Source organism: Scyliorhinus canicula, chromosome 16 (assembly GCF_902713615.1).
Source record: "Scyliorhinus canicula chromosome 16, sScyCan1.1, whole genome shotgun sequence".
Lineage (NCBI taxonomy): Eukaryota > Metazoa > Chordata > Chondrichthyes > Carcharhiniformes > Scyliorhinidae > Scyliorhinus > Scyliorhinus canicula.
This window is the reverse complement of record NC_052161.1, coordinates 90,950,541-90,972,133: the sequence shown is the minus strand read 5'-3', so window position 1 is coordinate 90,972,133 and position 21,593 is coordinate 90,950,541. Positions and strand designations below refer to the sequence as shown.

The 21,593-nt window shown below is 50.2% G+C and overlaps 1 protein-coding gene across 1 annotated transcript in view; it reads left to right on the top strand.

The window, feature by feature from the left end:
* The first annotated feature begins 13,974 nt into the window (after positions 1–13,974).
* LOC119951031 (asialoglycoprotein receptor 1-like) overlaps positions 13,975–21,593 on the top strand; it is a 125,214-nt gene continuing 117,595 nt past the window's right edge. The window contains exon 1 of the mRNA XM_038774065.1: positions 13,975–14,097. Within this exon, the coding sequence (XP_038629993.1) occupies positions 13,975–14,097 (123 nt within the window). The remainder of the gene's footprint in view (positions 14,098–21,593) is intronic.

Here is a 21,593-nt window from a genome sequence, read left to right as displayed (position 1 = left end):
GCAGTTTGGCATCCACATTCAGCAGGGAGATCGGCCTGTAGGGCCCACGCAGCTCCAGGTTCTTGTCCCGTTTAAGAATCAGTGAAATTGTTGCCTGTGACATCGTCGGGGGCAGTACCCCTCTTTCCCTTGCCTCATTGAACATCCTCAACAACGTTGGCTCCAATATCCCCGCAAATTTTTCATAAAATTCCACTGGGTACCCATCCGGACCCAGGGCCTTACCCGCCTGCATGGCCTTCAAGCCCTCCACTATCCTAGCCCAATTGGGGCCCCCAGCCCTTCTACCCACTCCCCATCCACCGTTGGGAAATTCAGCCCCTCCAAGAAGTGCCTCATCCCCTCCGGCCCCGTAGGGGGTTCCGACCTGTACAGCCTGCTGTAGATATCCCCAAATGCCTTATTCACCCCTATTGAATCACCAACCAGGTTCCCCTCACCGCCCTTTACTTTCCCTAGCTGCCTCTCTCTTCCTACGCTGCTGTGCAAGCATTCTGCTGGTCTTCTCTCCAGTTTCATAGATCGCCCCCCTCGCCTTTCTCAGCTGCTCCACTGCCCTCCCTGTGGTCAGCAAGCTAAACTCTGCCTGTAACCTCCGCCGTTCCCTCAGAAACTGGGGTCTCCGCATACCTCCTATCGATCTGTAATATCTCCTTTACCAGTCGGTCCATTTCTGCCCTATCCACCTTCTCCCTATGGGCCCGTATCGAGATCAGCTCCCCTCTGTCCACCGCCTTCAGTGCTTCCCAAACCACCGCTGCCGACATTTCCCCCGTGTCATTGATCTGTAGGTAGCTCTGAATGCATTTCCTCAGTCGTTCGCACACCCCTTCATGCGCCAAAAGTCCAGTGTGGGCGCTGGTTAATGCCTTTGCTAACCTGCAGGTCAACCCAATACGGAGCATGGTCTGAGATTGTAATCGCCGAGTACCCCGTGTCCACCACCCCTGCCAGAAAGGCCCTGCTCAAAATAAAGAAATCAATCCGGGAGTACACTTTATGCACATGTGAGTAGAAGGAGATCTCCTTCACCCTCGGCTTCCCAAACCTCCATGGATCCACCCCCCATCTGCTCCATGAACCCTCTTAGTTCCTTTGCCATTGCTGGCACCCTGTCCGTTTTCGAGCTTGACCGGTCTAAGCCAGGGTCCATAACTGTATTGAAGTCCAGGTCCGGTATCTTCCCCAGCATCCTCTTTATAAACTCCACATCATCCCAATTTGGCGCATACACATTTACTAATATCACCTGCACCCCTCCAGTTTCTCACTGACCATAATGTACCGACCTCCCACGTCCGAGACTATTCTACCCACCTCAAACACCACCTGCTTATTGTTCAGGATCGCGACCCCTCTAGTCTTTGAATCCAGTCCCGAGTGAAACACCTGGCTGACCCAGCCTTTCCTCAGTCTAACCTGATCCGTTATCTTAAGGTGCGTCTCCTGCACCATTACCACGTCCGTCTTCAATCCCCTAAGATGCGCGAACACACGTGCCCATTTGACCGGCCCATTTGACCTTCAAACATTCCAGGTTATCAGCCTAGTTGGGGGGTTCATTGCCCCCCCCTCCACAAATCAGTCATCCCCTTTTTTAGGCCGCCTCCAGCCCGTGATCTGCGCCTCCACCGGGCAGCCCCCGCCCCCGACCTCCTCTCTGTCCCTCAGCCCAAGTCCCTCCCTCATCAGCGGAACATTCACCCCCCAACCCCCCTAGCAACAACACCCTGTAACCCAATCCCTTTCCTAAACCAAACAGATGCACACCCCCCACTGCGCTTCCGAGAGCTAGCTCACCCAGCTAGCTTGGTGGCCCCCATCCCCGGCGCCAGATAGCCTCTAACCTATTGTTCCCCCCCTGCCCCCCCCCCCCCCCTCATACAAACAAACTCCAACATCAATTGCTCAACAGAAAAACACCAAGATCAAAACAAGCACACCTCCATCCCCCAACAGTGCAAATGAAAACCTTAACTCACTCAGCTATGCCGCTGGTTCTAAATCAATGCAAACGGCACCACAAACATCTTCCCAAAAACGAGAAATTTTTTACAAAAACAGAGAAACAAAACAGAGAAAACAAAAACATGAACGTTGCACCCAAGTTCAAAAGTTCTCAGCCCTTGGCCACCCATTGCTTTCTTGCAAAGTCCAACGCGTCCTCAGGCGACTTGAAGTAAAAGTGCTGATCCTCATGCGTGACCCAGAGACGGGCTGGGTATAACATCCCAAACTTCACCTTTTTCTTGAAAAGGATCGCCCTGATCTGGTTGAAGCCTGCTCTCCTCCTGGCCACCTCCACACTCAGGTCCTGGTAAACCCACAGGATGCCATTGTCCCACTTACAGCTCCGTGTCCGCTTGGCCCACTGCAGAATACGCTCCTTACCCAAGAACCTGTGGAATCTCAGCCCTCGGGGGGTCTTCTATTCGTAGCTTCCTCGTGAGAGCTCTGTGAGCCCTATCCACCTCCAAGGGCCAGGTGAATGCCCCATCCCTCCAGCAGCTTCTCAAACATGCCTCCGACATATGCCCCAGCGTCCGTTCCTTCGGACCACTCCGGGAGCCCAACAATTCTTAGGTTCTGCCGGTGGGACCTATTCTCTAGGTCCTCCACCTTCTCCAGAAGCTTCTTTTGCTGGTCCCTCAGCATCCCCACCTCCAGTTCTATCACAGTCTGATGCTCCTCCTGCTCAGCCAGCGCCTTCTCCACCTTCTGGATTACTTGATGCAGTCTTAACTAAAGGATGCTCCAGACTCTGAAATGAGTTTAACGTGTTTACTGAACTATTAACACAGTTCTCAAATGAGTTCGACTCTCTGCTAATCTAACTGTAGTAACTCAGTCTAACTGTACCAGCTTGCTCTAAGCCACGTGCTGGTGTGTGATGCTGCTGATCAACCCTGTCTAACTCTCTAGATGTCTGTCTGTGGAAAGAGTTAGGGGGCGAAATTCTCCGACCCCCAGCAGGGTTGGAGAATCGCCTGGGGCCTCCGAAAATCCCGCCCCCGCCGTGGCAGAGATTCTCCGCCACCCAGGAAGTGGCGGTGGTGGGAATCTCGCCATTCCGATTGGAGAGGCCCCTGCGGTGATTCTCCGGCCCGGATGGGCCGAAGTCCCGCCGCTGGGAGGCCTCTCCCGCCGCCGAGGTTTGAACCACCTCTGGAACGGCGGGATCAGCGGCGCGAGCAGGCCCCCGGGGTCCTGGGGGAGGGCGGGGGGGGCGATCGAACCCCGGGGGTACCCCCACGGTGGCCAGGCCCGCGATCGGGGCCCCCCGCTCAGACTCCGGGCCAGTGCCCTGGGTGCACTATTTCTCCTCCGCGGCCGCCACGGCCTCCGCCATGGCGGAAGCGGAAGAGAACCCCACATCGCGCATGCGCCGGCAGTGACGCCAGCAGCGCATGCGCCAACCGGCAAAAGCCTTTCGGCCAGCCTCGCTGCCGGGGGCGCCGGTTTTTTGCACCAGTCTGCTGGTGCCAACCGCTCCGGCGCGGGGCTGGCCCCGAAAGAGAATTTCCCACCTTTGGGGAGGCCCGACCCCTGAGTGGTTGGCGCCACTCCCCTACGCCGGGACCCTCCGTCACGCCGGGTAGGGGAGAATCCCGCCCAGGGTGTGAGTGCCTCATCCCTTTTATACTGTTTATGTCATGCCCCCTTGTGGTGATGCCACCTCGCCCCTGGTGTGGGGCGAGGGGATCTGACTCCGGGAGGGGGGGCCTCCACGGCATCCAGGCCCGCAATCGGGGACTACCGATCGGCAGGCACCCGCGATCTGGAGGGGGCCTATCTCCTCCTGCGCGGGCCCGCTATAGGTCTCCACCATGTTGCGACCGCTGTCGCCCGCATGCGTGGACCCGCACCTGCCGTGCAGGGCTGAATTTTGGCGCTGGAGCCCTGAATCGCTGGGCCAGGAGGCTCGTTGACGCCGGCATACACCACTCCGGTGTTACGCCGGCATCAACACTTGGCCGGGATTTCGGAGAATCCCGGCCATAAAGTATGTGGAAATGAAGGAGAATGAGAGACAGAGACAGAGAGAGACTGCTTCCCACTGGAGTCAGTACAAACGGCCTCTCATTCTGATCTCAGGGGAAATGTCATTGCGAAATGGAATATGGAGATAGGCCCCCTCCAGATTGCAGGCGCCTGCCGATTGGTAGCCCCCGATCGCGGGCCTGGACGCTGTGGAGGGCCCCCCTCCTGGAGTGAGATCCCCCGCCCCCCACCAGGACGGCCAGAGGCACAAACCGGTTTGAGGAAGTTTTGGTCACATTTGTTAGTTTGAAGACAGATTGAGATACACCCGAGGGAGAGAGAAGGAAAAAGGAGAGAAACGGAAGAGAGAGGAACAGAGACTGAGAGAGAGAGTCATACAGCGAGAGAAACACAAACATGGACAGCAACAACAACATGAGAAACATTAACCACCACACAACACCCAGTAGGTTCGCCAAACTTTTCAATAGAGACAGAGAGAGAGAAACAGAGACAGAAAGACAGTCCCAGATTGAGAGACAGAGAGAAGAGAGAGAGTATTTGATGGGGACAGTGTAGAGGGAGCTTTACTCTGAATCGAACCCCGTGCTGTACCTGTCCTGGGAGTGTTTGATCGGTTTTGTGAGGGCCACAAAGAATTTAGCACTAGTTTGTAGGATCAAAAGATATAACTTTAATTACAATTACATGTGTACAACAGCAGCAGTACTCCACCATGCTCTCTCCTCTCTAGCTGGTTCCACATTGGCCAGCTATATTATGCAGGTGACTCTGCTAATGATTTCTCTGCCCTCCTCATTGAGGGAGCTCATACTCACTAAAGATTGTGAGATAGGCAATAGTCCCCAGCCAGTAATTATCAGGCAGGTTTTCACAATGGGGCTGTGTGGAGTGAGGTTTACTGAGTATCTAAGCCTGTGCTGTACATACCATGGGAGTGTTTGATGAAGACAGTATAGAGAGAGCTTGAAGCTGTATCTAATCACATGCTGTAACTCCCCTGGGAGTGTTTGATGGGGACAGTGTAGAGGGAGTATTACTCTGTATCTAACCCCGTGCTGTAACTCCCCTGGGAGTGTTTGATGGGGACAGTGTAGAGGGAGTATTACTCTGTATCTAATCCCATGCTGTAACTCCCCTGGGAGTGTTTGATGGGGACAGTGTAGAGGGAGTATTACTCTGTATCTAATCCCATGCTGTAACTCCCCTGGGAGTGTTTGATGGGGACAGTGTAGAGGGAGTATTACTCTGTATCTAATCCCATGCTGTAACTCCCCTGGGAGTGTTTGATGGGGACAGTGTAGAGGGAGCTTTACTCTGTATCTAATCCCGTGCTGTCCCTCCCCTGGGAGACGTTAACTGGGACAGTGTAGAGGGAGCTTTACTCTGTATCTAACCCCGTGCTGTCCCTGCCCTGGGAGTCGTTGATGGGGGGCAGTGTTGAGTGGGGAGGTTTACTCTGTATCTAACCTCATGCTGTACCTGTCCTGGGAGTGTTTGATGGGTGTGGTAATCTTTGTGAGGGGTTTCCAGGATGGAAGCCGTAGTGGTCACAAAGATACATAAAGCTCTTTTAAAGAACTAAACTAATTTTATTAACACTACTAAATTTGAGTTTGACTCTTATCCTGAATAGCAAACATACATGTAAAAATTAAACCACACTCACTAACACTATCTCTATTAACTATAACTAGCTCTGCAATGCACTATGAATCTTGTCTTCTTCAGCTCCAGTCTAATCTCCCCCCCCCCCCCAAGCCCAAGAGTCAGTGCAATTTATAGCACTGTCCCTTAGCTCCCTCTAGTGGCTAGGCTTAACAAAACATTAACTCTTCATATGCTCTACATTTGTATAATATCACATCCCCCTTTCTTTGAGAAAAAAAGTTCCTTTTTTTTGTCTTTTCCATACAAGGTTGAATGACTATACATTTTCTTGTTTAAAGTATCATACAGCATGTCAAAAATGATAGAACTAATGTTAGATTTACAGATTTACAAATTCAATCTGTTTGGAGGTTTCCTACGTCTTGTAGACCTTAATGTTACAACATTGTTATTTGAATTGTCTGGTACATTTGACAATAAAGCTTTTGGAAAGTCATTTGTAGGAAATACGAGTTGTTGACTCGTGGTTGTTGATTCTGTGAATGTGCCAGGTCGTTTCAGTTTCAAGAGATCTCTTCCGTTTCTCCGAAAAATATTTCCAGATTCTGTTCTGATCACGTATGATCTTGGTGGGAGTTCATTGAGTAATTTTGCTATGTCCACCATCCACATTCAGGATTACGAATGCGTACAATATTACCTTCTCTGAGTGGAGAGAGTGGTTTGGAGTTTTTGTCGTAATATTTATTTTGCTTGTTCTTCGGTTGCTGCATTTCTTGATGCACGACTTGTTCATCTTTGTTTGGAACAATTAAAGTTAGTAATGTTATACGTATTCTTCGTCCCATCAATAATTGTGCTGGATAAAGCCCCAATGACAATGGTGTAGCCCTGTATGCTAACAGTGCTAAGTCAAAGTCCTTTCTGTCCTCCATAGCTTTCTTGAAAAGCTGCTTCACAATTCCCACCCCTTTCTCAGCTTTCCTGTTTGCCTGCAGGTATAGTGGGCCAGAAGTTACATGTGTGAAGTTATAGTAGTTGACAAATTGTAACCACTCAGGTTGCTAAAACACGGTCTGTGACAACAGTAACTGGTATGCCACATCTGGCAAATGCATTTTTCATTGCCCTGACTACTGTTGAGTCGGATAATTTGCTAACCTCAAGAAAATTTGAGTAATAGCCAATGATTATCAAATTATCACAGCCTTGAAAATAAAATACATCCATGGCGACTTGTATCCATCGTTAAGTAACTAGTTCGCTTCCCACCAAGTGCTGCTTACACTGTGCCAGTTGGTGCATTTGGCATACCCAACACTGTTGAATATAGTTGTCTATATCCTTGTTGATTCCCGGCCAATACACTGATTGCCGTGCTCTTCTTCTCAATGCCTTGACGTCCTTCGTGGATTTGCGCAAGAATATCTTGAGCGGGATTCTGCGGGGATCGGCGGGGCGGGCAACTCCAGTGCCGAGGAGTGGCGTGAACCATTCCGGCGTTGAGCTGTCCCAAAGGTGTGGAATCCTCTGCAACTTCAGGGGCTAGGCCGGCGCCGGAGTGGTTTGCGCCGTTCCGGTTGGCGGGGAACAGGCTTGGCGCCACGCCAACTGGTGCCGAAGGGCCTCCGCCAGCTGGCGCGAGTTGGCACATGCATGGGAGCGCCAGTGTGTGCTGGTGTCATCCCAGCGCATGGGCATGGGGGTTCATCTCCGCGTCGGCCAAGGCGGAGGACCACAGCGGCCGACGCGGAAGAAAAGAGTGTCCCCATGGCATAGGCCCGCCCGCGGATCGGTGGGCCGCGATCACGGGCCAGGCCACCTTGGGGGCACCTCCCGGGCCAGATCCTCCCGTGCCTCCCCAAGGACCCCAGAGGCCCGCCATGCAGCCAGGTCCCGCCAGTAAGTACCTACTCTAATTAATGCCGGCGGGACCGGCCGGAAACGGGCGGCCACTCGGCCCATTGCGGGCCGGAGAATAACCGGGGGGGCCACTGCCAGCGGCCGCTGACCGGTGCCGCGCGATTCCTGCCCCCGCCAAATCCCCGGCGCCGGAGTATTCGGCAGCCAGCAGGGGCGGGATTCACACCGCCCCCCGCCGATTCTCCGACCTGGCGGGGGTTCGGAGAATCCCATCCCTTGTCTGAGACATGATGGAATTACAATGCAGTCCACTTTCAATGGAAAGTCATTTATGATTGTCTTGTATACTGTTGACTTTTCTATGCTGTTGAAATACCTTTTTAAAATGATTCTGCTGTGTTGTGTTAAATCGGTATTGTGTTGCAATATGATGAGGTTGTTACATGTTGTGCATCTTTTTCCAAATGCAGGACTGTGTTGCCTTAAGTGGGAGCATCCACATCATGTACACATCATAATGTTGGTGACGTCATGCGTAAACCTCTTGTGCGCATGCTCAAATCGGTCAACTTCCGGTTTGCGTCCCTTTTCAAAGTGCACCTGTGCGTATGGATCCTGCACATGCGCAGAATGTTGAATGTCCGTTTTGTATTTTCTTTCTTACCCGCGCCTGCGCAGAACGGCTACCTTCTGCAGCGCGATTTGTTTTAAACTGCGCCACAGGGGCAATGGCGCCAACCACGTTGCTGAAGTTTGCGCCTTTTTCACGGGATCTAAATTCAGCATATTCATTGGTGGCTTTCTCACTTGCTTTACAAGGTTGATTGCTTCTTCTAAAGTTCAGTTTGGTTTTCTTCAAATAGTCCAAACACAATTTGGGCATGCAGGATTGATTCTGTAATTGAGGAAAAATCGCTGGATTGCGCTCGGAGTCTCAAATCAATTAGAAAAGAGTCAAAAGATTCCCCTTTTAGCTGCACCGTTTTTTAAAACATGTATCTTTCATACACCTCATTGACCTGTTTTTTGCAATACGAGTCAAATTTTTCCATTACTTTTTCTTTATTTTTAACTTCATTTCTGAGAAATCAAATGAGTTAAACAGTTCAAATGCCTGTGCACCTGCCAGATTTAGTAGGAGAGCTATTTTTCTAGTATCAGGAGCTGATTCTAACGCAGAGGCAGAGAGAAAGACTTCAAACTACTGCTTGAAGTTTTTCCAATTCAAATTTAGTTTACCGGGCACCTTGAAGTTATCTGGTTTTTGCACAGCATCCATGTTGGTCTCGGTTTTTCTTTTGACGTTGCAGATTTTGAGATGTGTAGCGATGCGCTGATTTAGTTTCATTCTTTCTTACTGCTTGCTTTTCTGGAATATACGTTCTGGTACCATGTGGTGATCTTTGTGAGGGGTTTTCAGGATGGAATGCGGAGTGATCACAAAAACACACAAAGCTCTTTTAAAGAACTAAACTCATTTTATTAACATTAGGCTTAACATAACATTAACTCTTCACATGGTGTACATTTGTATGTCATAATGGCGACAGTGTCGAGGGAGCATTACTCTGTATCTAACCCTGTGCTACACCTATCTTGGGAGTGTTTGATGGGGACAATGTAGAGGGCGCTTTATTCTGTATCTAACCCCGCACTGTATGTCATGATATGCAGACAGGCACTTAATGAGAAACAGTCGGGCAACTAATGAGCACAGGGAACAGGACATAACCAATCAGCAGGCAGAACACTTGGGAGGTTTTCTCCCACTATAAAAGGCACGAGGCACTCACACTCCGCCTCTTTCCACTAGGGACATCTACAGAGTGAGTCCAGTGTACATATCACGTAACGCATACAGCACGTGGAAAAGAGCTAGTCTGGTTCAGTCTAGATAGAAAAATCACATCTCGGTTAGCAGAGTGTCGAACTCACAGAGAACTGTGCTAACTGTGTGACAGGTTCAATAAATCAAGTTGGACTAACTTCAAGGTCTGGAGTCTACTTGAGTTATAGATGCATCCAGTTGCAGCCCGTGTTATCTCAACGTGCTTAACATGGCACTGTACCTGTCCTGGGAGTGTTTGATGAGGACAGTGTAGAGGGAGCTTTACTCTGGATCTAACCCGTGCTGTACCTGTCCTGGGAGTGTTTGATGAGGACTGTGTAGAGGGAGCTTTACTCTGTATCTAACCTCATGCTGTATCTGTCCTGGGAGTGTTTGATGAGGACTGTATAGAGGGAGCTTTGCTCTGGATCTAACCCCGTGCTGTACCTGTCCTGGGAGTGTTTGATGGGGACAGTGTAGATTGTAGAAGGAGCTTTACTCTGTATCTAACCCCGTGCTGTACCTGTCCTGGGGGTGTTTGATGTGGATGGTGGAGACGAAGGCTAACTCTGGGCGTGATTCTCCAGAAAGATTTCCAAGTGATGCAGCGAGTGGGAATTAAACATCAGAACATAAGAACTAGGAGCAGGAGTAGGCCATCTGGCCCCTCAAGCCTGCTCCGCCATTCAATGAGATCATGGCTGATCTTCAATTACCGCATGTTTCCCAGCACTCGGCTCAGCGAGGCCGGTAATGCTATTTAACATTAGTTTGTCCACTTAACGAGATGTCATTGGCTTCTCGCTGCAAATGAAAGCACGCCAGCTGATTCCTTGGGACCACGCTCACCAGCCCCACGCTAACGAGGTCGAGCAGCACCTAAGCTGCACTTGCTCAGCCAATCCCAGCCAACTTGCAACAATGGCGCAGAGGAGACCAGCCCCAAGGCAAGAGACACTGACCTGTGGAGACTGCTGGACGCTGTGGAGGGTCTTCTCCTGAGGGTCCAGGAAGGTCAGCCACTGGGCAGCCAGTGCCAGCAACGAGGAGACGATGCCAGTGAGATCGGGGAGTGTGACCAGGAGGACTGGTCTTCAGTGCAGGGAGATAGTTAATTACCTACAACGGGCAGCACGAGTGAGTGGACACCAATGCCCCCCCCCCCCCCCACGGGTGTGTCTTCTTCCCCCCCTCCCCCGTCAACACCCCCAACCCCTCCTTCATAACCCCATCCCACCCAAGATTTGAACCACGCGTGTGGCTAACGATGCCCTCTCTGTGCCTCTTCAGGAAAAGCCCTCCCACAATTGTCAGGATAGGGCCCAGACTGCAGTGGGGTGCCAGACATCAGGATCCTGACCACTTTCAAAGAGTGTGCCCTGGACGTGACCGGTGTGGCCGAGGAAAGGACGGTCACCAACGCAGAGGTTGGCAGATGCTGCAGGGGTGAGGAACCACCGGGCCCCAGCCAAAGGACCTGTCCATTGTGAATTGTTATTGCCTTACTGACTGACCCTCCCTCCCACTGACCACATGTCCATTATCCCGCAGGTCAATACTGCTGGGGTGGCGATCGCAGTTGAGAGCCTGGTGCATGACGTCGGCACCATCGGTAAAAGTGTCAAAGGCATCGTGCAGTCAGTGACGGCCATGATTGAGCGTCTCGGCAAAACGTCCGACTCGCTGGGGGATATCACCCAGTACCAGGCCGACCTTGATGACGTCCTGTGGGACATGTCCCGCTCTCAGATGGGGATGGTCAAGGCGCTGCGGAGCTTGCCCCAGTCGCAGGTGGGCATTACCAAGATGCTGCAGAACATGTCCTGGTTACTGAGGAACATCGCCGAGGGCGTCGACACCACCGTGCGGACTATGGGGAACCACCCGACTGGCAGTGCCAGACGATGCAGGGGCAGCCGGGGCTTGAACCACATGCCCCTCTGTCCCAAGGTGAATCCCAGGGCCCTATGGGCACCGGCCAGGAGGGAGGGAGTACCGGGTGGCTACCCGGACCCGTCCCATGGAGTAGCGACGGTGGCCACCAGCTCTCCCGAGTTCCAGCCCACTGATGAAGCACCCGGGCAGTGCAGCATGCTGTGCATGTGTCATCAACAAAGAAGCCAGGGCCCTCTGACCACAAGAGCCCCCAGAGGGCGCCCGCCGGGGGCATCGAAGGCCATAATATGAGGTGAGCATCTGCCAGATTCTGATGAGTTTGGCATGGTGGTGCCGGGACTGTTTGCCCATCGATTCACCCCAACAAGGCCCCTCCAACCGTCATGCGGCGGCCCTTCCCTGCTGAGGGTCCCCCACACCCAGTCAATGATCGGTCAACCCCCACCGAGGACTGAGGTGTACCTGTCCTGGGAGTGTTTGATAGGGACAGTGTAGAGGGAGCTTTACTCTGTATCTAACCCCGTGCTGTACCTGTCCGGGGAGTGTTTGATGGGGACAGTGTGGAGGGAGCTTTACTCTGTATCTAACCCCGTGCTGTACCTGTCCGGGGAGTGTTTGATGGGGACAGTGTTGAGGGAGCTTTACTCTGTATCTAACCCTGTGCTGTGCCTGTCCTGGGAGTGTTTGATGGGGACAGTGTAGAGGGAGCTTTACTCTGTATCTAACCCCGTGCTGTATCTGTCCTGGGAGTGTTTGATCGGGACAGTGGAGAGGGAGCTTTACTCTGTATCTAACCCCGTGCTGTACCTGTCCAGGGAGTGTTTGATGGTAAGAGTGTGGAGGGAGCTTTACTCTATCTAATCTCGTGCTGTACCTGTACCTGTTTACCATGCGCACAGTGTAGAGTGAGCTTTACTCTGGGTGCATTTCTCCAGAAACATTTCTGAGTGTGGTCGCGAGCGGGAATTGCTGCGAGCCTCCCAGCGCTCGGCTCAGCAATTCAACTTTAATCGGTCCACTTAACAAGGCCTCAACAGGCTTCTTGTTACAGACGACGGCCCGCCAGCTGATTCGCGGGACCGTGCGCGCCAGCCCTCCGCTAACAAGCTCGGGCACCACGAGGCTGCTTTTGCTCAGCCAGCCCCAGCCAGCTCCAGCCAGCCTCAGCCAGCCCCAGCCAGCTCCAGCCAGCTCCAGCAGCCCCAGCCATCCCAAGCCAGCCCCAGCCAGCTCAAGCCAGCCTCAGCCAGCCCCAGCCAGCTCCAGCCAGCTCCAGCAGCCCCAGCCATCCCGAGCCAGCCCCAGCCAGCTCCAGCCAGCCCTAGCCAGCCCCAGCCATCCCCAGCCAGCCCCAGCCAGCTCAGCCAGCCCCAGCCAGCTCCAGCCAGCCTCAGCCAGCTCCAGCCAGCCCCAGCCAGCCCCAGTCAGCTCCAGCCAGCCCTAGCCAGCCCCAGCCATCCCCAGCCAGCCCCAGCCAGCCCAAACCATCCCCAACCAGCCACAGCCATCCCCAGCCAGCACCAGCCAGCCCCAGCCAGCTCAGCCAGCCCCAGCCAGCTCCAGCCAGCCTCAGCCAGCCCCAGCCAGCTCCAGCCAGCCCCAGCCAGCCCTAGCCAGCACCAGCCAGCCCCAGCGAGCTCAGCCAGCCCCAGCCAGCTCCAGCCAGCCTCAGCCAGCCCCAGCCAGCTCCAGCCAGCCCCTGCCATCCCGAGCCAGCCCCAGCCAGCTCCAGCCAGCCCTAGCCAGCCCCAGCCATCCCCAGCCAGCCCCAGACAGCCCAAACCATCCCCAACCAGCCACAGCCATCCCCAGCCAGCACCAGCCAGCCCCAGCCAGCTCAGCCAGCCCCAGCCAGCCCCAGCCAGCCTCAGCCAGCTCCAGCCAGCCCCAGCCAGCTCAGCCAGCCCCAGCCAGCCCCAGCCAGCCTCAGCCAGCTCCAGCCAGCCCCAGCCAGCTCCAGCCAGCCCCAGCCAGCTCCAGCCAGCTCCAGCCAGCCCCAGCCAGCTCAGCCAGCCCCAGCCAGCCCCAGCCAGCCTCAGCCAGCTCCAGCCAGCCCCAGCCAGCTCCAGCCAGCCCCAACCAGCCCCAGCCAGCTCTCAATAATGGTGCCAAGGAGACAGGCACCGGGGATGCTGACCTGGGGATGCTACTGAACGCAGAGGAGGCCAGGAGGGGTGTCCTGTTCCTCCGAGGGCCCCTGAGAGTCAGCCACAAGGTACCCAGTGCTGCTTGGGATGAGGAACGGCAGCTGTCAGCTCCGGGAGTGTGACCTGGAAGTCTGGCCTTCTGTACCAAAAAAAGGGCAGCATGAGTGAATCGACACCAAAGCCCCCCCCCCCCCCCCCCCCCACTCCCCCCTCCCCATTGGAGCATCCACCCCCCAGCTCCCCATGTGACCACCAGTGCTTCCTCCACATCCCTCTCCCTCAGCCCCTCCCCCCCAACCCTTCCTTCACACACCCTCTGCCACCACTGTGTACCAAGCATGTGGCTAACGATGCCCTCTCTCTGTCTCCTCAGGAAAAGCTCTCCCATAATCAGTGGGTGAGGGAGCAGCCAGGACATTTAGAAGGAGATCGGTCCCAATATTCGGAGATGCTGACCTGGGGAGGCTATTAGATGCCACGAGGTACCCATTGCTGCCTGAGATGAGGTGGCAGCAGCTGTGCCAGCAGATCCATAGCTGCTTGGAGGAGTCCCAGAGGTGAGGGGCACAGGAGATGCTGCCAGCAATGAGTGGCACCAAGGCCAACACTGCTAGGACGCCGTCCGCAATGGGGAGCCTGGTGCACAACGTCGGCACCATGAATGAAAGTATTCAAGGCATCAAACAGTCGGTGACGGCCATGGCTGAGCGTCTCGGCAGAATATCTGCCAAGCTGGGGGAATGCCACCCAGTACCAAGCTGACCATGAAAGGTTCAGCAGACCCTGTCCCAGTCTCAGGTGGACATTGCCGAGGCGCTGTAGAGCATGTCCCAATCGCTGTGGAGCATCGCCGAGGGCGTGGACACCATGGTGCAGACATTGGAGAACCGCCAGGGTGGCAGAGCCAGTTGACGCAGGGGCAGCCGGGGCTTGAAACAGCTGCCCATCCATCCCAAGGTGAACCCAGGGCCCTATGGGCACCGAGCGGGAGGAGGGAGCGCTAAGTGGCAACCTGGACCCATCCCATGGAGGCGTGACAGCGGCCACCAGCTCCCCCGTGTTCCACCCCTTTGATGAGGCCGTATCTCACAGGCAGTACATGGGACAGGGTGTCACGGCTTTGCACGTGCTGTCAACAAGTGAGCTGGGGCCCTTCGGCCCAGAGGACGCTCACCAGGGTCATCGAAGTCCACGTTGAGGAAAGCATCTGGCTACCTCCATCTCAGATGTGCATCCTGAGGAAACACCTTGATGTAGTGGTAGAGCTAGGAGGGCCAGGCACATTGAGGATCACTGAGGGCACCGGGGGAAGGGTTGGCAGTGGTGAGGGGGTTGGGGGTTGGGTATATGGGGGGGGGGGGGGCACCATGGGGAGTGGGGGATTGTACAGCACATTAAACACCTTTTCACCCGACCATTATCATGCCTCTGTCACTTCCTTCCGCAATGTGAACAGACCCTCCGGACCCTTTGCCCATCTCTCCAGGCACCCTCCCCCCACTTCCCCGTGGTGCTCATCCACCCTTGGGCCGTGGACATGTCTCCAGAGATGTGCTGGATGTTGGCTGTTGCGTGTGTGGTGTTGCCTCCCACAGTGTTCAGGCACAATGTCCAGGCATCAAGGTGTGATTGTGATGCTAGGCAATGACTCCCACACGCTACATGGCCCGCCCACCCACGGTAATCCATGTGGCACGTACGAAGTGCTCACTTAACCATGATTGCCTGTTAGAAATCGCCTTCAGCCGCACAGCCAGAGTCCTGAGCAATCAGAGGGGGTTATGGGTGCTCGCTGGGGCAGACGGGCAGGGACAGGAGTTGCCCCCAATTGGGTACACACGATCCAGGGTTTGGCATGGCGGTGCCACAAGCAGTAGCCCCCCCGGTTTCCCCCCTCCCCTCACCCCCAGCTACCCCCCCCCACTCCCTCCATGGTGGCTTACCCATGCGGAGGGTCCCCCACCCCCCACTGTGGCATGCCCAACCCCCATGAGCTCTTTGCCTGTGAGCAAAGATGGCTACTCAGCTCCTCAGCTCCCCACAGAAGCCCTTCCACCAGGTTCACGTTTTTCAAAAGGTGTTCTAATTAACGCCAGCATGACCACTTGCCGGCGAGGCCACTGAATGGTGGGAGGCCATTGGATAAGGTGTTGCTCTTGTTAATTGTATGGAAATGGGGCTTAAGTGATGATAATTGGTTTCGCGCCACACTATGGCAAGATCCCTATTTGGCCTATGCGAGTTGGCTGTTTGCATCACAAACTGTTTGGCCCCTGGCATGAATCTCATTTTTTACCTCTTCCGCTATTCACCGGCCTTGTTACGCTTCAGAGAGAGCGCAACAAGCCCAGAGAACTGTGCCCTATTTTCCGAAATCTGTGCTTTGCCTGTCTTGGGAGTGTTTGATGAGGACAATGCAGAGAGACCTTCATTTTGTATCTAACCCCATGATGTGTCATGTTCTTGTTGGATGGCCTGATGTACGTTACAGGAAAACTTCTAGCTAAAGCTACAATCAATTTATTAACTTTAACTGTAGGTCAACTGTATACAAAACAACAGATGAATAACAGTCTGAACATGCACAAACAACCTCTCCCCCAGCTCCCTAGTCAGTCTGAGGTCATCTGACTCTAAAATTAATTGAAATACTAATGAAACTCCTAGTAATCAGTCAGTGAATTACAACACAATGATGATATACTTTATAACTACAATCTCCTTTCCTTTGAAGGAATAAATTAATACATAATCATGAGTATATTTACATGTGATATCATTAGCCTGTGAGTCCAACAGTATTAATTTTTTCTTTAAAATTTTTAAAACTTGTTTAACAACTGGTTTAACAATATATGCAAGAACAGCAAGCATAGTTTGTACAAATAGTCCAAATCTACAAATTAAGTCGATCAGGCTTTCCTCTGGTTGATCTTCTGAAAGTTTGACATTGCTGCTCAGAACTTGTTCTCCATGCTCTCCATGACATTCTCATGCTCAGGAACTGCTGAACTATCTGACACTGCGGCTAAGGTTGACTCTGACGTAGATTCGTCATCCAGCACAATGTTGCGAAAGTCTTTCTTTTATTACGCTCCTGTGTTATCTTGATATACTACGGAGTGTAATATGTGCTACTCAAACCTTGGTTACTGATGAGGTCTTCTGAATCTCGATGAAGAAGACTCAAACTCGTCCAGTAGTGACAAAAGGTTTATTGGGTAAATATAACAATAATTGCATGGGTTCTTTACGATAACATTGATTCTAGTGATAAGGTTAACAAGATCTAACTACTGTAACTATACGTAACTCCACTAACCATCTGAACTAATCGGATACTGCCCTGGTCACAGTACACCCAAAAGAGAGAGAGAGACCCAATGTGCTTGCCTTTGCACTCCTGTCACTCCGGCCCTCTAGAGATCATGTGGTGCTACTGATTACACATTAACCCCTTATGTACATGCACATACAGAGATCACTACATCCCCTTTTTTTATTGTGTTACTTAATTTCTGTATGTTGTAAAGAAAATTGAACAAACATAATGGATGCAGTTTGCAAATACATTACATAAAATTAATGAGTTAATCAGTCAAATGTTAATACATTTAGTCTTTTAGGTTTTTCTTTTTCGTAAATTTATCAGTCCAACTCTATGAATTTGTTTGGTTGAGTTGCTTTCTTCTTCTGTTGTTGACGTGATGAAGTTGATGTTGTCATTTCTTTGTGAACGTCATCAGAGTTCTTGCGTTTAAGTAACTAAGAAGTCATCATGAGGTGTTCAAATGGTCAAATCACTTTGTTGTCTGATTTTGACTTTTTTGTCTGTGTTTCTGGTAGCGATCCTGTGTTACATCTTTGTTGTCTGACCTGGACTTTTTCCTGTGCTTGCGGTATTGATTCTGTATGTTATCTTTCTTGAAAGCTGGTTTGCTTGTTTGTTATGGAGCAAATGTGAATTTGTGAGATTCATTGTCATGCCATGGTATGTTTGTATTATTGCCAGTGTTTTGGACTGTGCTGTTGCATTGTACTTCATGTGCAGAGTTGTACCATGTCATACAAGTTATTGTTTCAGTCTTTGTTGCTTCTGTTGTTGTTCTTGTTTTTGTCATGCTTGTTGTTGCCTTTGTTCTGCTTCTTGTTGTTGTTTTTGTTGTTCTTGTTGTTTTTTTGTTGTGCTCATAGTTTTTGTTGTTGTTCTTGTTGTTTTTGTTGTTGCTGTTCTTGTTTCTGTTATGCTTCTTGTGGTGTTTGTTGTTCTTGTTGCGTTCAATGACTGCTCCGTGTGGATAATTCGAGTCATCCTCAAAGTTATTGATGTCAGTGTCCTTTGTGGTATCTGATGTTTCATTGAGCATTTCATCTTGAGGATTGTGAGAATGATCTGATGTTGCATTGATCTTGGTGACATCAGTCATTTGCGGTTGATGGGATTCCTCTTTGATTCCTTGGTGCTCCTCTTCTGGAGTCAAAATCTTCACAATTTAATTTTCTTGTGGGTGGTTTAGAGTAGATGAGGTTTTAATTGACGTGGTCTCACTGGACTCAAGAGTAGTTTCACTTTGAGTGCTTCTGTGTGGATGAGCTGAGATCTGTCAGTCTCGCTGTGATCTTGCACATCTTGTATGTCCAACGTGATCACATTGTCACTATTCTCACATACAGTGGGTAGACATTCAGTGTCTTCTTGTTGGTTAAATGAGCTGGGTAGACTTTCATAGTCTTTTCGTTGTTCACGTGAGCTTGGTAGACTTTCATAGTCTGCTGCTGGTTGCTCAGATAAGGTGAATAGACCTTCATAGTCTTGTTCATGCATGGTTGTCGCTCTGTAGTCATTAATTGTATCCATTCTGGAGTCTGTCAATGATCTCTCTGTGGAAGCTTGCGTCGCTCTCTCGTGGAGTTTTTCATCACTCTCTGTGTGGAGTCGTGCAGTATTCTCTCTTTGGAGTCGATCTGTGCTCTCCCAACGGAGTCATTCTGTGCTCTCTGTGTGGCGTCATTTTCTTCTAGGCTGATTGACAGGTCGCTGTCATCCAATGTTTCAACGATCTGCCATTGCATCATGGTATTGGATTCATCTACCATGAGTAGATTCGTATGGAGATTTTCAACTGTATTGCTGATGCTATGATGCTATGATCATCATATCCGAAGAACTCAGCCATGCCTGAGTTGTAATCTTCAATAAATAAATCATCTCTTTTTGTTTCAGATTTGTTATTGTTTTCTTCATGTTCAATGAACAAATCATCTTCTTTGGTTGCGGATTTGTCATTGTGCTCTTCACTTTGGGTGGTGAACACTGCTTGTTCCAGGGTGCTGCGGAGGTTATTTTCAACTGCTGGGAGAAGTTCAGGCATTGTCCTGTCTTTGGAAGTAAAATAATTAGGCTCCAGAGCTTTAAAACTCTTTTTTTCAATTTTCGGCCGTTTCCCCTTTAAGTGGGTGTGGTCCGGGTTCTCTGACATCAGGATGCTCGTGACGTAGGACTCGGTTGCACATGCGCAATCCGAGTTTCCTTTACTGTGTGCTCTTTTCGCAACTGCCGCACATGCGCAAAACAATGTTTTGCCGGTTTGCGACTTTTAGGGAAGTGCGCATGTGCAGACTGGTCAGACTGCACACGCGCAAGATGGCTGCTGCTCACAACTTCCGTCTTCTTCTGTTTCAACCCTGCCTCTGCCTCGTGGTGAGTATTCGCACCATTTTTACGGATTTCGCTTTCTGGATACTGATTCTTTATTTGTAAAGACTCAAAGTGTTGATTTTGTTTTTGTTCATAAGAAAGGCATTTTTGTACAGCGATTTCTACAGTTAGATACTTATTTTCTGAAAGTTCTTCCCTCAAATTTTTATCAGATAGTCCAGAAATTAATTGATGCATCAGCATAATTACAGCCTTGTGCTATTAACTTGAGGTCTGTAATAAAATCAGTGATGGGCTCTCCATTTCTCTGGCATCTATGACAAAAGTTAAATCTTTCCAGCATTACACCAGACTGGCTTTAACAGTGTTCATCAAATTTTTTGAGTATTACTTCTAATTTGGTATTGTCTTCACCTTCTAAGTAATTAAAGCAATTATAGATTTCTCTCGCTTCATGCTCTCCTGTTGAGAGTAGCAATGCTATTTTTGTTGTGTCAGAGGCCGTGCTCAAATCATTAGCTACGATAAATATTTGGAACATCTGTTCAAACATTTTCTAGTTATAACTTAAATTACCGATTGTTTCCAGCTGCCATGGAGCTTCCACGAGTTCCATCGAATCAGTTAGTCATCGAGGATCCATTTGCTGCGAAGTCTTCCACAGTCGAATATCCGGTTCGAATTTTCTTCTTTTTGTCTAACCTAATCTAACTTGTTCTTTTAAAGCCAACTCGCCTGGTACCATCTTTTATTACGCTCTTGTATTACCTTGATATACTACGGAGTGGAATATGTGTTACTCAAACCTTGGTTACTGATGACATCTTCTGAATCTTGATGAAGAAGACTCGAACTCGTCCAGTAGTGACAAAAGGTTTATTGAGTAACTATAACAATAATTGCATGAGTTCTTTACTTTAACATTGATACTAGTGATAAGGTTATCAAGATCTAACTACAGTAACTATACGCAACTCCATCTGAACTAATCTGATACTGTCCTCGTCACAGTGCACCCAAAAGAGAGAGAAAGAGACCCAATGTGGTTGCCTTTATACCCCTGTTGGTCCGGCCCTCTAGTGATAATGTGGTGCTACTGATTACACATTAACCCCTTATGTACATGCACATACAGAGATCACTACAGTCTTCTCTGGTTTTCAAGAGTGCGCAATGATTTCTTCTTAAAACCAACCCATCCTTTGTCTGTACATTGTAAGAATGAGGTGCTACTTCTTCAAATACTATGGTTTATCTCGACCAATTGCCTGAATCTTCTACTCTCACAATGTCATCAGTACTCAGAAGTGGTAAAGTTCTGGATACTTTATCATAGAACTGCTTTTGTTTTGCTTTAATGTTTTGCATTTCCCGCAATACCACTGCATTCCCTTCCTTCTTTTCCAAGTATGGAAATGTGGCACGCAATCTTCTATTCATGAGTAACTCTGTTGGCAATCTACCATGTGACAATGGTGATGCTCAGTAACTCAATAGTGTGAGATATGGACCAGATTTTCCCTTGTAGGTGAAAGAGATTCATTGCTATTTTCTGCCATGGTGCTGTAGGTAAATCAGATATTTGCATAGGTTCTCTTGTTTGTTTGCAACGATGCGTTTGGAATGTGTCGCAACAACTGACCATCCTTTTAATATCCCGGTTTATACCTGGTCAGGAGCTCTCTGTTTACACTTTTTAATCCCGAGATGTCCTTCATGTATCCTCTTAAGTACATCCTTGCGAAGAGATTGAGGTATACCTATAGTATTCAAACAAATTACTACTCCATTGATGATATTTAGTTCAGATCTTATATTGTCGAACTCCATACATTGAGCTCTGGGCCAGTGTGAGTTGATGTTCCTCACGACCTCTTGAAGAGTTCAATCCTTCCTGGTCTCTACTTGGATCTCACTTAGTTTTGTATCTGAGACTGGTAGTAGTGTGGAAATAAGATTGACATGCAGATCTACACTACTAATATTTGTATTGGCTCTCTCGATAATGCATCTGCAAAGGACAAATATTTGCCTGGCATGTAGATGAGATTGAAGTCATAGCGTTGTAACTTCATCATCATCCTCTCAATGCGGGGAGACATTTGGTTGAGATTCTTCTTGACACTGTTAACCAAAGAATGATGGTCTGCCTCAACTGTGAAAGTTGGAAGACCATGCACGTAGACATGGAATTTGACCAAGCCTAAAACTTAACCCAGGCATTCTCTTTCGATTTGAGCGTACCTCGGCTCTGTTGTCGTTATGGATTGTGATGCATACTCGACTGGTTTCCAATCATCATGCTCGATTTGCAGAAGAACTGAACCTAGATCATCTGTTGACACTTGCAATTTGTTTAGATGGGTCAAACAAAGTGAGAACTGGCGTGATGATTAGTGAAGTCTTGAGCTTCTTGCACTTTTGCTTACGTTGCTCAGTCCAAGTGAAATCAGTTGCCTTGTGCAGGAGATCACGCAGATGTGTTGTTTTTGCTGACAGGTTTGGAATGAATTTCTCTATAACATTGATCATACCCATCACTCAGAACATGGCTTTCTTGTTGTGTGATTTTGGCATGTTGAGAATT